The sequence below is a fragment of the Corvus moneduloides genome, chromosome 12 (assembly GCF_009650955.1).
Source record: "Corvus moneduloides isolate bCorMon1 chromosome 12, bCorMon1.pri, whole genome shotgun sequence".
Lineage (NCBI taxonomy): Eukaryota > Metazoa > Chordata > Aves > Passeriformes > Corvidae > Corvus > Corvus moneduloides.
The window spans coordinates 2,735,001-2,747,963 of record NC_045487.1 but is presented as its reverse complement, the minus strand read 5'-3'; the positions used below and the strand labels follow the sequence as shown (position 1 = coordinate 2,747,963).

At 55.2% G+C, this 12,963-nt stretch overlaps 2 protein-coding genes across 2 annotated transcripts; both read right to left on the bottom strand.

Annotated features, from left to right (window-relative positions):
- Positions 1–584: 584 nt before the first annotated feature.
- FOXL1 (forkhead box L1) lies at positions 585–3,622 on the bottom strand. Its single transcript, XM_032122170.1, has 2 exons — positions 3,534–3,622; positions 585–2,703 (listed from the first exon to the last, which is right to left on the bottom strand). Exon 2 carries the CDS (start codon positions 2,539–2,541, stop codon positions 1,660–1,662), a length of 882 nt encoding a protein of 293 aa, XP_031978061.1. The 5' UTR covers positions 2,542–2,703; positions 3,534–3,622; the 3' UTR covers positions 585–1,659.
- A 4,537-nt stretch (positions 3,623–8,159) lies between these two features.
- FOXC2 (forkhead box C2) lies at positions 8,160–10,890 on the bottom strand. The gene has a single exon (XM_032122141.1). It carries the CDS (start codon positions 10,544–10,546, stop codon positions 9,077–9,079), a length of 1,470 nt encoding a protein of 489 aa, XP_031978032.1. The 5' UTR covers positions 10,547–10,890; the 3' UTR covers positions 8,160–9,076.
- Positions 10,891–12,963: the final 2,073 nt, after the last annotated feature.

Sequence of the window (12,963 nt, the reverse complement as noted above, 5' to 3'; positions counted from 1 at the left end):
CAGGAGCTGTCAGAAATAGGAAGAATATAAAGGGTTTTATTAAAATCAAGTCTATTTTGCAAATCTATTTTTAAAAAATAAAAGGTCTTTTTTAATTCTCTTTTTTCACATTGAGAAGCTGCAGCTCGGCCTATCCAGGGATCTGCCTACGAGCATCATTTTTTTGGGAAGCTGAATATCAGTTCCCACCTTTTGGAGGCTTTCTGTCCTTCCCCACGTGAGAGCTCTTTGCCTTGGGCTGCAATGAGCAACCCTGGTTCAAATGTCAGGGAATTGATGTCGGCCTTCCTCTGCAAAAACTGAATCAAAACTCACCTGAAAACCCCACATTTCCAATATCCAGGTGCTCATTTAAGAGCAGGCTTTGTTTTTGAGATGGGGTTGGATGGAGAAGGAGGAACAATCATTTTGGGAAAGATTTCATCAGTTTCAAGGAACAGGTAATTTCCCAGCAGCCCATTTGTAGCCTCTCCCATCTTTTTGTGGTCCAGCACCAGGATATTTGCTGCCTCCAGCAGTAGGCCCCATTCCTTCATCCTCCAGCACAAGCCAAGGAGTGTTTTACATCACACCAGCCACACTCCTGAACAAAAATACCTTTATTGGATATAGGTTTGGTTTCATAATGAAAATTGGGAATATAAATTTATTTTCCAAAGGGGCATTTATCCACTAATATACAAAAAGCCTCTATTTATGGCAAACAAAAATACAAAATATTCCTGATTTCTTGCAATGTGTCAGGATTCTTCCTTCTTCATGAATAAAGAAAACTTTAGAAACATAGCTGATGTCTCTTTTTTTTTTTTTTTCCCTGGTATTTGTCCCAGCCTCCACAACCCTGCCTCAGTCTTTTTTGGTCAGAAGCAACTGATCCTAGCAAGATATGGAAAGCAGACAAATGTCCATGTTTGCTCATCCATCCCCCTCTTTTTGGCCACATCCATGAGGAGAAACTCTGTGCGGATACTCCAAAGCACCAGTGCTGGGCAGGAAACCAGTTCCACACCGTGCTGGATCAAAGCAAGCAGGAATGTGCAGGATGAGCCTGGGTTGCTTGATCTGCCGTTAGTTCAGCTCCAGTTACCTGCCTTTCCCCACCGGGAAGACCAGGCCAGTGGGGAATAGCAGGAATTATTATGTGCCTGTGGGTATTCATGGCAAAATTCTGGGCATTATTAATACCTGTGGGTATTCATGGCAAAACAAATCTCAGCCTCCTCCCCCCGGGATGGGGCTTGGTTTTCAAATGGAAAATAAAAGAAGAAAACAGAGACCTGAAGGGCTCCAGAGAAACCTGGTCTGAGGAACCTGAGGGATGCAAAGACTAAAGGTGCAGAGCAAACCCCACGGGGCTTGGGGGCCAGCGTGGGCATTCCCCCCGTGCCTGCCTCGACCTCCACCGCCCACGGGAAAACAAAGCCGCTTTACCTTCAAAAGTCGCTCTGGCAGGGGGTGGGAGGCAACCGCTAAAGAGAGTCCGCAGCAAGACGCGCCTTGAAAATGCCCTGAAATCCTGAGTCACCTTTAAAACGTCGCTTTGGGGTTTTTTTTTTTTTTAGGTCTTTACCCGCGTGGTGAGGTCTGAGTCCGATCTCTCCCTCCCATCGCGCCCCCCGGAGCAGCGCTCGGGGCCGCGGGGCGTTAATTGTGGGGCTACTACTGGAAATTAAACACCGCCTCGGAGAAGGGCAGAGGGAAGCAGGAGAGGAAGGGGATGCCGATGTGGTAAAGCCTCCCGTGCACCTGGGAGTCGAGCATGAGAGAGGCGTTGAGGGCCGGCCCGAAGCCGCCGCTGGCCACCAGAGAGCCGCCGAGGCAGCCGGCGGGGCTCTCCCGGGCCGCCTTGGGGGCTGCCCCGGGGGGCGGCGGCCGCAGCCCCTGCGCCAGGATGCTCTCGATGCTGAAGCTGCGGCCCCGCGGGCCGCTCTTGTGCGGCGGGGCGGCGGCGGCGGCGGGGAGCGGGGGCGGCCCCCCGGGGGAAGCCGCTGTCCCCCCGCCCGGCCGTGGGACCCCCGCGTCCCCCGGGGCCGCCGCTGCCGCCGCGCTGCCCTTGGCCCGCTTGGGCTCGACGGGGCGAGCTGGCGGCCCCGGCTGCTCGCCACCCTTGGCGTCCGGCGGGGCCGCGGCTTTGGGCTTCCTCTTCCTGCGGCGGTAGTTGCCGTTCTCGAACATGTCCAGGCACCGCGGGTCCAGGGTCCAGTAGCTGCCCTTGCCGGGCCGCCCCTTCTCGCGGGGCACCTTGACGAAGCAGTCGTTGAGGGAGAGGTTGTGGCGGATGCTGTTCTGCCAGCCCTGCTTGTTGTCGTGGTAGAAGGGGAAGCGGTCCATGATGAACTGGTAGATGCCGCTGAGGGTCACCTTCTGCTCCGGAGCCTCTTTGATGGCCATGGCGATGAGGGCGATGTAGCTGTAGGGGGGTTTCTGCGGGGGGTCCTGCCGGGACATCGCCCCCCCGGGGGCGAAGCCGAGCGCGGCCGGCAGGTAAACCATGGACGGGCTGCCCAGGGGGGAGAGGTGGCTGCCGTAGATGTGGCTCATCGCCGGCGGGCTCCCAGCTCCGCGTCTTCCCCCTCGGAGCCGAGCGAAGGGACGGGGCAGTGCAAGAACGTGGGACGAGTCCACCGGGGAGCTGTTTGTGCGAGCTCAGCTCCCAGCCCTGCCTGAAGGAGCTCGCTCTGCCTCTGTCCCTGCTTCATAGCTCTTAAGAAAAAAAAAAAAAAAAAAAAAAAAGGAGGGAAAAAAAAAGTTAAATAATTGTTGTAAGTTTGCTATTATATGTTGACTTAGCGCTGGAAAATAAATTGTCTCTGATAAACAGTCGTTTGTGTTCTCAGCCCACCCACATTAATTAAAATTTCATTGCTACAAAACTCCGAGCACTCTCCACGTGTCTCGCTGGTACCAGCCAATGGTCTCCGGGTTATTCCTTCATTTGTTTATAGAATTAGTCTGTTGATAAGTCTGCCCACCCAAGTCGAATCAAGCTGTGTTTATTTGGAAAAATTTCCGGGCACCCAATATATAAACGCACTGATCTGATGTTTGAAATATCACGTCCACCCTTTGACGCTGTAAGCACACACAGCAGAGCAGGATGTACACTGCTGGAGCTGGGGAGCAGCGCCCAGGGATCCCCGCAGCAAAACTGGGACATTAAACAACACGAAAATTAAAAAAAAAAAAATCAAGAAAGGAGAGAAAGGGGTGGATGAGAGGAGGAGGCAGAGCTGCGATCGGGAGGAAGGAAAAGGGAAGGGGGGCTCAGAGGTGGAGGGGTCCTTTGCACCTCCCGCTGCAGGGACCCGGTTTTCCACCCCAAGGAGACCCCCAGGGACCAGCGAAAAGAGACCCCCGAGCAGGCAGAGCTGCGCCGGGGGAGACTGCAGAAAAAGGGGAATTTGGCAGGCGCGGGGAGGAGGGTCAGTATTTGTGAATGCGGGCCTGTTGCTTTATATTATGTACTTTCCTGTTTATAACAAGGAGGGGGATTATAACAACTTTACAAGTGCACACAGCTGGCCGGTGCTTACATTAGGAATTTGTGATGCTCTTTTTCTGTATAAACGTCCAGGTTTGGGGCTGTGTTTTCTGTTGTTGGATTTTTTTTTTTTTTTAATTCACTGACGTAACAGCTTTAATCCGAGGCCCCGAGGGATTCCGATGCAGTTGGAGGGGTCGCCTGTATCCCCAGTCCCCCCGCAGGCTGAGACCTTCGGGAGCCTCTGTTCCGTGAAGCATCTTTTCTCCGGGGCAGGGAAGAAGAGGCCTGAGGGGGATCCTTTCTCCTTGAAAGAGAGATATCCCAACAGCGCAGCTCCCACGAGCCTGCTGGGATTTTTACCTGGCGGGGGAAGAGGTAAAAGCCGAGCTCCAGTGTGTCCCCCAGCAGCACCCGGCCCTGGCGATGCCTCCGCCTCCCCACGCCCGAATTTCCCTGAATGTTCCCCTTCACCCGCGGGATTTCTCGCCCACTGCCGCTCCCCCGCTGAGAGAAGGAGTTTCATCCCCAGGGTAAAACCCAGCGCGATGCTGTGGAGCTGCAGATGCGGCCTGAAAGCTGCAAACAGCCAGGAGAGCCTGGGAAACGCAGCCGGGGTGCGCAGGGAGGCGGCTTCTCGGGCGGGGGTGTGGGGGTCTCCCCTCTCACTGGCCGGGTCCACGCGTGGGAGGGGAATTCCCCCCTCTAACACCGCCCTCGCCGGTAATTCCGCATCCCTCCCCCGCCCTGCGCACCCCCGCCGGCCCCCGGGAGCTGCAGCACCCAGCCGCCCTGCCAAAAGCGCAATAAATCCCCAAATAAACAAAAAGAGATGTGTAAAAGGAGGGATCTGGGGGCTCCCCGCCTCTTGACACCGGGGACCAGCGCTCCCCGGGCAGCCTCCCCGTCCCTGGAGCATCCTCGCCGGGGAGGGATGGAGCAGAGCGCGGCTGCTCTGACCCGCCCGGCGCATCCTCAGAGCAGCCCCCCTCCTCTTCCCACCTCGGGGAGTGCCCCGCTCCTTGAGACACTCCAGGCACGGATTAGTAAAATAATAAATACTCGCGTGTACGGCAGGACAGTCGCACGGGCTCCCGCGCGCTCCCTGAGCTCCCTCCCCCAGTAAAATTCTTGCTTCCTCTCTTGTTTTCCCCTCTTGGCGGTGGGAAATCCTTGGAGGCGGGGATGCGGCTTTTCTCTCCGTTCCTTCTTCCCAGCTCATGTGCTGCCTGTTATCCCTGTTATCCCTGTTATCCCTTTCCTGCCGGCGGCATCGCTGGAGCTCGCTGCGTTATCCGCACGGGATCGGCCCTCCGAGGGGCTCCGCCGGCTGCGGGGGGGCCGGGGAAGCGACAGAGCGGGGTTCTCGTTGATGCTGTCGGTACCGTCGCTCTCTCCCTGAACGGAAAAAAGAAAAACAAACAACGCGGAGCCGGCGATGGAGGCGCTCCTGGATGGGTTTCCCCTCCTCTGCAGCTGACGAGCCCCTTTTAAAGCAGCAGCGAGGAGAGGTCCCTCCCGGAGCCCCCGGGGGGGAGCAGGGCGCAAATGAGTGCTCCCCGTTCCTACTGCAGCCCGGGATGGGGGGAGCAGAGGTGTGAATCAGTGCTTCCCACTCCTGCTGCATCCCAGCCTTGGAGGGAAGATGGGGTGTGAATCAGAGCTCCCCTTTCCTGCTGCATCCCGGGATGGGAGAGATCGGGAATGTGAATCAGAGCTCCCCACTCCTGCTGCATCCCAGTCTTAGAGGGAGCAGGATGTAAATCAGAGCTCCCCATTCCTGCTGCACCCCGGGATGGGGGAACAGGGCAAAAATCAGTGCTCCACACTCCGGCTGCATCCCAGTCTTGGAGGGGAGAAGGGGTGCGAATCAGAACTTCCCGCTCCTGCTGCATCCCGGGATGGGGGGGAGCAGGGGTGTAAATCAGTGCTCCCCGCTGCATCCCGGCCTGGGCTCCCTCAGGAATGAGCTCCCGGCGGGAGCTGCTCGCCCCTCGCCCCCTGGCCGAGCCCGGTGCTGTAGAGATGCGAGGTCGCCCGGAATTGCCCCGGGATCAGGGATGTATTTCCTTCTCTCCCGGCCTTCCAGTGCCGAGTATGGATTTTCTGCGAAGTCCCTTCCAAAATGACAGAAGAGCTCGTGGCCTTCCCCAAAAACCTCTTGGCCGGTGCCTTCCCATGAACTCTAGGGAAGGTGGGATTAATTGGGAGGAACGAGACAGCTCCTGCTGGACTGTACGGAGGCCCGGGGGAATTCCTGAAGGGAATACGTTTCACCCGGGGCCTGGAACACCAGGGAAACGCTTCCTTGACTGGAAGGACCTTCCCGGCGGGGACGAGGTGGAAAACCGCTGGCTCTTCTCCCCAAAACCGAAACTGTCTGGGGTTTTGGACAGGTTTGGAAACCCGGCGGTGAATGGCAATACAATAATATATATATATATATTTGTATGAAATCCATCCACCGTCCTCATTCTTTACCCGGAGCCACCCTGAGTCCCAGCCTGGGGCCACAGGCCACGCAGCAGCATCAGCCAGTCCCCGGGGTGAAGCCTGGCCCCCTTGACCTGCGGGGAGAGGGGCTATGGGGGGGTTTATCCTTCGAGGGGCTGCAGAGCTAAATCTGCTCATTGCCGCCTTCAAAAGTTACCCTGGGCCTTCCTCTTTCCTCCACTTCTTCCTTCCCTCCCCTCTGCTCCGGCAGGGCTGGAGTCACCTGTCGCGACAGACTCCGATCGCGCTATCGAGCTGCCGATCTCAGCTTTCAAACAGAGTCCCAAAAGGATCCCCGCGTCCCGCACGGGGCTTTCGCCTCCCCCGGGACAGCGGCCCACCCCAAAGGGCTCCCCGCGGGGTGCTGGGGATGACTGGGGACGAGGGACAGGGGCAGGACGGGGCGCAGCAAAGGGACGATGTTCGCAGCCCCGGCAGGAGCTCTCCAGTGGGACGGGAAAGAGGGGAGAGGGGACGGGAGCGGCGCAGATCCCGTGCGGGAGCGTCCTACAGGGGCGAGGTGCGGAAAGAAACACCAAAAAGGAGCTTTGAGGGGAAGGGGGATCCCCAGGAAGTGTCCAGCAGCAGCCGGGGGGAGGCTGCAGAGCCCTGGCGGTGTCCCGAATGCCGGCACCGCATCCCCTGGGCATCCCATCCCTGCCTGAGGAAAAGGGTGCCCAGCGCCCGGGTTGGAAGATGTGGGAGCAGCGGCGATCCCGGGATTTCTCGACGAGTGTGGGAAAACCCACAGCAGGCACCTGACTTCAGTCATCTCCCCGCCAGCGTCCCCGGGATCCACGCAGGAAAAAGTCCCACGGGAAGAGGGTCTGGACCAGGGGAGAATTCTTTCCCCATTAGGTTTTTTCCCCCCTATTTATTTTCTTCTCACCATTTTACTCTCTTTATTTCCCTTTCACCCTATTTTTTTTTTTTTATCCTTTACACTATTTATTTTCTCTTATTAAGATAGCGCTTCGGATTTTATTTCATTAAAAAAATAAAAAAGAAGAAAATATAAAATTAAATAAAAACCACCCTCTGAGAGCCAGGAAAAACTGCAGGAGCTTTTTTTTTACAAGAACGTTCCTTAAAACACAGATCAAGTGAGGCTCAGACGTTTTTTTCTCATTTACATCGAGAGTTTCGGTGCTTTTTGCCAACTTTCAAGCGCAGGCGAAATTTAACCGGTCAAAACCAATTTAGATCATCGATTTGAACAGCCTGACGTGGGTATAACCCAAAAAAAAAGGGCTACGGGGGGCACTGGAGGGCTGCGGGAGCTGGGGAGGGGGCACGGTTGGGAGTTATTCCCTGGAAATGCTGGATGGATGTGATTTTACAAGCTGGGAAAGGAGCCTGGCTCCAGTGAGCTGGGTTTGAAAAGTTTCAAAAACCTCCTAAACTCTGCTTCAGGCTTTGCCGGCATTCCCAGGGTTCAGGATTGCTAAATCCTGTGTTTTGCCCTGGATTAAAGCTCCTCGGACAGGTTAAAGGATGATTTGGGAAAAACAAGAATATCTGGCAGTGCCCGGCCTTGCGAACAGGAGCTCAAATAGATAAAGGGAAGTTTAAAATCAGCCAATTCTTCAAACAAGAGAGCACATCAAAACTGTGAAATGATTCTCGAGTGAACTTTCCACCTTGTTTTTTAAGACGCCACAGCGAATCCGGGTTTAAGTGATCGCTCTCACTCCCGGGCACTCGGGATTCCTTTCAAGAAAAGCAAATAAATAAATAAAACGGATTTTTAGGGAGGGTTGTTTTCTGTCCTGGAAAGAGGCGGCTCCGGGCGCAGAGACGCCGAGCCCCGCGCAAGGGCCGCGCTCGCAAGGACGGGGCGAGAGGAGCAGAAATTCCCCTCCCTGTGCCTCCTGTTTTCCCTGTTTTCCCCATCGGAGGCCGGGGAAAACTCCCTAAATTTCAAGGCGGCAGGGATTCGGGATTGAGGGGGCTCAGCCCCGGCTGCCCCCGAGGTGCTTTTCCTTCCCCCCCTCCCCAGCTGAACAATTCCGGCTCTTCACGTGAATTCAACCTTTTCTCCAAGAAAGAATCCTCAGAAACCTTCAGGAAAACGACTTTGTTTTAAAAACAACCAGCGCCGCGTTTTCTGCGTGAAGGAAAGGTGAAGGGAGAAAGAAAAAAACCTGCACGAAACCCCCAGTTTATACACAGAGAAGTGCCAGACTTGGAGCAGAAAAAACCAGCATGGATTTATTTTAAGGTAAGTACAACAATTAGGACCACATAAGACAAACGAACTTCGAAGCAGGTTAAAGCAAATAGTCCTTAGGAATGGTAAAGGTGAAATCTATGATACAAAACATCACACGTCGTAAATAATAATAAAAAAGTATCAGATACTTTGTCTATTTTTTTCCATTAAAAAAAAAATCCACCAGCAAAAAATAAATTATTTCCTCATCTTGCGAAAAGAACAGCTCTAAAAGGAAAGAAAATCTATTGCATAATTGTACACAGAAGAAGAAATCACTTGTCATTAATTTGGAAGTTAGGAACCGTTGGGCGAGACAAAAATAATCCAGTGAACTCAACTTTAAATATTATATTAATGGCTCTGAAAATCAGCCTGATTAGAAATCCACACATTTTTTACAGCACAACAGAGAACTTCAAAAATACCCAGGACATATATTTATATATATATTTATAAACTTTTTTTTTTCCTTTTAAAACGTATAAATGGTCGTTGTGATATTGGTCCATAACTTATTTTTCTGAGACCCCCCTATACTTTAGCATATAAAATTTGCCACTTTTAGATAGACATATATATATATAATTTTTTTAACCTTTTCCTTCTTTTTTTTTCTTTTTTTTTTTTTTTCCTTTTTCAAATGAGAGATCCCCCTTTTTCAAGTAAAACATACTTGTCCGGATTTAAGGAGGCCCAAAACGGGGCTTTTGGGATCTTAAAACTGTGGTGGCCACAAGGTTCATGGGGACGCTGTCATCTTTTTTTTCTGCGTTTGGTGTGGGTTTATTTCTCCCAATCATTTTTTCATAATTATTATTAATAATATTTTTTTTAAGCTTTTTTTTTTTTGTTGTTTCGGATGGGCCTAGGCGGGGGGTGGCGGCTACTCAGTACTTAGTGCAGTCGTAGGAGTAGGGGGCGGCGTGGCGATATAGGGAGGGCGCGGATCTGTAGGGGATCTGACAGGCGGAGTTGCTGCTCACCTGGTGCTCGCTCAGCGCCGCGCTCTCCATCCCCAGCCGGTGCGACGTGAACATTTCCCGCACGTTGGGAAAAGTCTGCTGCTGAGAGCCAAAAGTGTGCCCGGGCAGGTGGCTCAGCTCAGCGCCGTGGTTGAGGTACCAGGAGGCCGGCGGCTGTCCCCCCGCCGCCCCTCCACCTCCGCCGCCTCCGTGGGGATGCCCGGTGCCCAGCGCTCCGTCCTGCCCCGCGGGCAGGCTCAGCGTGCCGAGGGGCGACGGGGCGCCGGTGGGATGCTCGGCCAGCCCGTCCTCCAGCGGAGCGCACATGTGGCCCGGCCTGTCGCCGCTGTAGAGGCTCATGGCCCGCATGCTGCAGTGGTAGCTCCCACTAGTGTCCAGCGCCTGGCTGCACGCCGCGCTGTAGCCCGACGGCTGCCCCGCGGGGTAGCCCAGCGCCAGCCCGCCGCCCGTCCTGCCCGAGGCGGCACTCACCGGGCTCAGGTCCCCCGCGGGGGAAGTCCGCAGGGTCATGATGCTCTCCACGCTGAAGCCCGGCAGCCCGTTGCCGGCCGGGTGATGCTCGGGCAGCGATGCCTCCGGCGAGGCGGCGGCGGGGGGCGAGGCGGCGCTGCGGGGGCTGTCCCGCAGGGCCCCGCCGCTGGCCGGGCTCAGCGTCTCCACCTTGGTGATCACGGGCAGCTCGGGAGACGCCGTCTCGCTCTTGATCACCACCTTCTTCTCGGAGGCCGGCGCCGAGGCGGAGGAAGAGGAAGAGGAGGAGGAGGCTTCCTTAGGGAGGTCGGCGCCGGGCAGCCCGGGGGGCTTGGGCTGCTCCTTCAGCAGCCGTTCCCGGGCCTCCTCTTTCTCCTTGGAGACATCCTTCTTCTTGAAGCGTCTCCGGCGGCGCAGGAAGCTGCCGTTCTCGAACATGTTGTAGGAGTCGGGGTCCAGGGTCCAGTAGCTGCCCTTGCCCGGCTTCTTGTCGTCGCGGGGCACCTTGACGAAGCACTCGTTGAGGGAGAGGTTGTGGCGGATGCTGTTCTGCCAGCCCTGCTTGTTCTCTCGGTAGAAAGGGAAGCGGTCCATGATGAACTGGTAAATCCCATTGAGCGTGATCTTCTTGTCGGGGGCGTTCTGGATGGCCATGGTGATGAGGGCGATGTAGCTGTAAGGTGGCTTCACCAGGTCCTTGGGGGCGGTGGGTTGGTGCGGGTGGTAGGGGCCGTAGGAGCGCCCCATGCCCGCCGCGTACTGCTCGGCGTGGCCCGAGTAGACGCTCATGGGGTTGCCCATGCCGCCGTACGTCCCGGCCGCCCGGTAGTAATTCTGCTCGCTTAAATACGGCACCACTCCCAAAGCGTTGGGGTCCGAGACGGAGTAGCGAGCCTGCATCATGGAGAGGGGCTTCCCGCGGCCGGGCAGGCGAGGAGGAAGAGGAGGAGGGTGGAAGGGCCTCACCCCCGTCCGGGACCCCTCTGCGGAGAAGGGAGAGAGGGAGAGAGCGGGAGAGAGAGAGAGAGAGTCTCGGAGCCGAGCTCAATCCCAGCGTGTCCTCTAGCAGCGGCACCGCAGCGGCATCCTCCGCGTCGCCGGGGGCAGGGTGGTCTCTGGCGGCCTCTCCCTCCCTCTGTATGACTATGATTCTTGTACACACGCCTACGGCCCGCGGCGGCGGCGGGCACTGCTGCGGGGAGCTGGGCTGGGGGGGCCTGTTCTCGCAGGAAAAGGGAATTTTAGAAAACAAAACAAAAACGAAGAATTTTAAAAAAAAAAAAAAATTGGAAAAAAAAATTGAAAAAGAAAAAAGAAGAAAAAGCAGCCTTGCGGAAAACCCAGTCCTTGTCACAACAACGGCCCGAAGCGTTCCGGAGCCCCCGGAGGGGTGCGGGAGCCGCCGAGCTCCCTCCCGGCCGCGCTGCGCAGCTTCAAAACTCGCCCCGCGCCGCCGCCGCGCTTTTACTCCCCGCTGGCCCCGCCCCCCGCCGCCGCCGCCAGCCAATGGGAGCGCGCGGTGCCGCGGCCGCAGCCAATGGGAGCGCGGGACGCGGCGGCGCTGGCGAGCGGCCCCCGCGCGCGCCCCGGGCCGCGCCGCTCCCGGGCCGCGCCGAGCCCCGCGCCGGGCACCCACAGCCCCCTCCGCCCTGAGGTTTTAACGATTTGGCCCCAAAAAGAGCCCCGAGCCGAGCCGCCCCGGCCGGGGGATGTGCCCGCTGCCAGCGCCGCGGCCAACGGCGAAGTTTTGAAGCACTTTTTGCAGGCAGGTTGATGCCGGGGATGGCGGGAGCGGAGACACCGCGCTTGTTGCCCCGTAGTGCCGGTATCGCGATGTCCCTGTGCAGGGCAGCTCCTGCGTTCGCCTTTTTAAATGTATTTAAGTGAAATTCCTCGGGAGAGGCCGCCGGGTCCGTCCCGAGGTGCTCGCCCGGTGGCGGTGACATCGCGGCGCGCCTCGGCCCCGGTGGCGCCGTCGCTGCGGGTTCAGAGGTTCTTCTGCCGCTTTGGGGGAGTTTGGGGATATTTTATTATTATTAAAAAAAACCCAACAAAACCAACAATAAACAGAGAGCGCATTTAAGCGTCTATTTTTTTTTTTCGTTCCGGGCGTTGAGGCGGATTTTCTTGTGCCTGTGAAATCCGCCCCTCTGCCTTCTCCCTAATGAGTTCATTAGAGGCAATCAGAGTGGGACAATTAGGGACGCATGGTGACCAAGTGTAAACTCAAGTGTTGGGGGAAAGCGCTGCGAATTGTTCTGTTCCACCCGAGAGAAAAGCGGATCTGCAGGGTGAAGGAACCAAGGTGAGGAACCAGCGATTTCCCCGCTCCGCAGGGAAAAAAAAAATCAAAATATATTTATAATCAAAAATAGCGCTGCAAAATCGATTCGAGCCCGAAAAGACCAAGCTAAGGTTGAAATGAATTCGCTGTCACTTCGGCCGGGCTCCTTGCCGCCGCCTCCCCCGAGCCTGGCTGCTGCCGCTCTGATTCCTAAGCGGTGATTTTTTGGGTTTCTTACACTGTAATTCTGCCTTTCCCTCCTCGCAATTTGTGTGGTTTCGTAAGGCTTTAAACAAAGATATTTTTTTCCCCCAAAGTCGGGCTGGGATTTTGGCTGGCTGCTGAGACCAAGGGTCCCTTTCCCGCTCGCAGCCCGGGCGGTGGGGACGAGACCGCAGCCGGCTCCGGCCGTGGGAACCCGGCGAGGCTTTTAATTACCGGAGATCTTCTTAATAAGAAAGGAAACGATTTTATGCGATAACTGAGGGGAGGGAAAAAAAATAAATTATGAGGCAGCTCCTCTACAAGGAGGGATGGTTAAAAATGATCTGCGATGGAAAAATGGATTGGGAAGTTTCTCCGGGCACTTCAAAACTGTTATTTCATTTTGATGGAAATAATTTGGAATGTTCGGGGAGGGTTTCATCCACCGAGAAAATGTCCGGGGATATTTTGTTTGTGGAAAAAAAATAGTGAATTCAGCGAGATAAGCTGATAATTTTCATGTAAAGGTATGGTCATAAGAGAAAACTTTTATTTTTTTTTTCTGGAATAATTTGAGAGCGACTTCACACTTTTATGTTCGGTTTTCAAATAAATCATATTTCTCCTTACAACTTGGGCTGTGTCTTAGCGTACACAAGAACATGGGATTTCTTTAACGATATAAGTTTTTAAAATGCAGGAATTTTTAAATGCAGAGCTTGAGCAAAGCCACCCCTGCGGTGTCCCAGCGCTGTCCCTTCCTAGAAATATCGTTGATGGAATCTTACCTCCCCTCGGCTGAAAACTTTACCGAGATTAATTTCTACAGAAC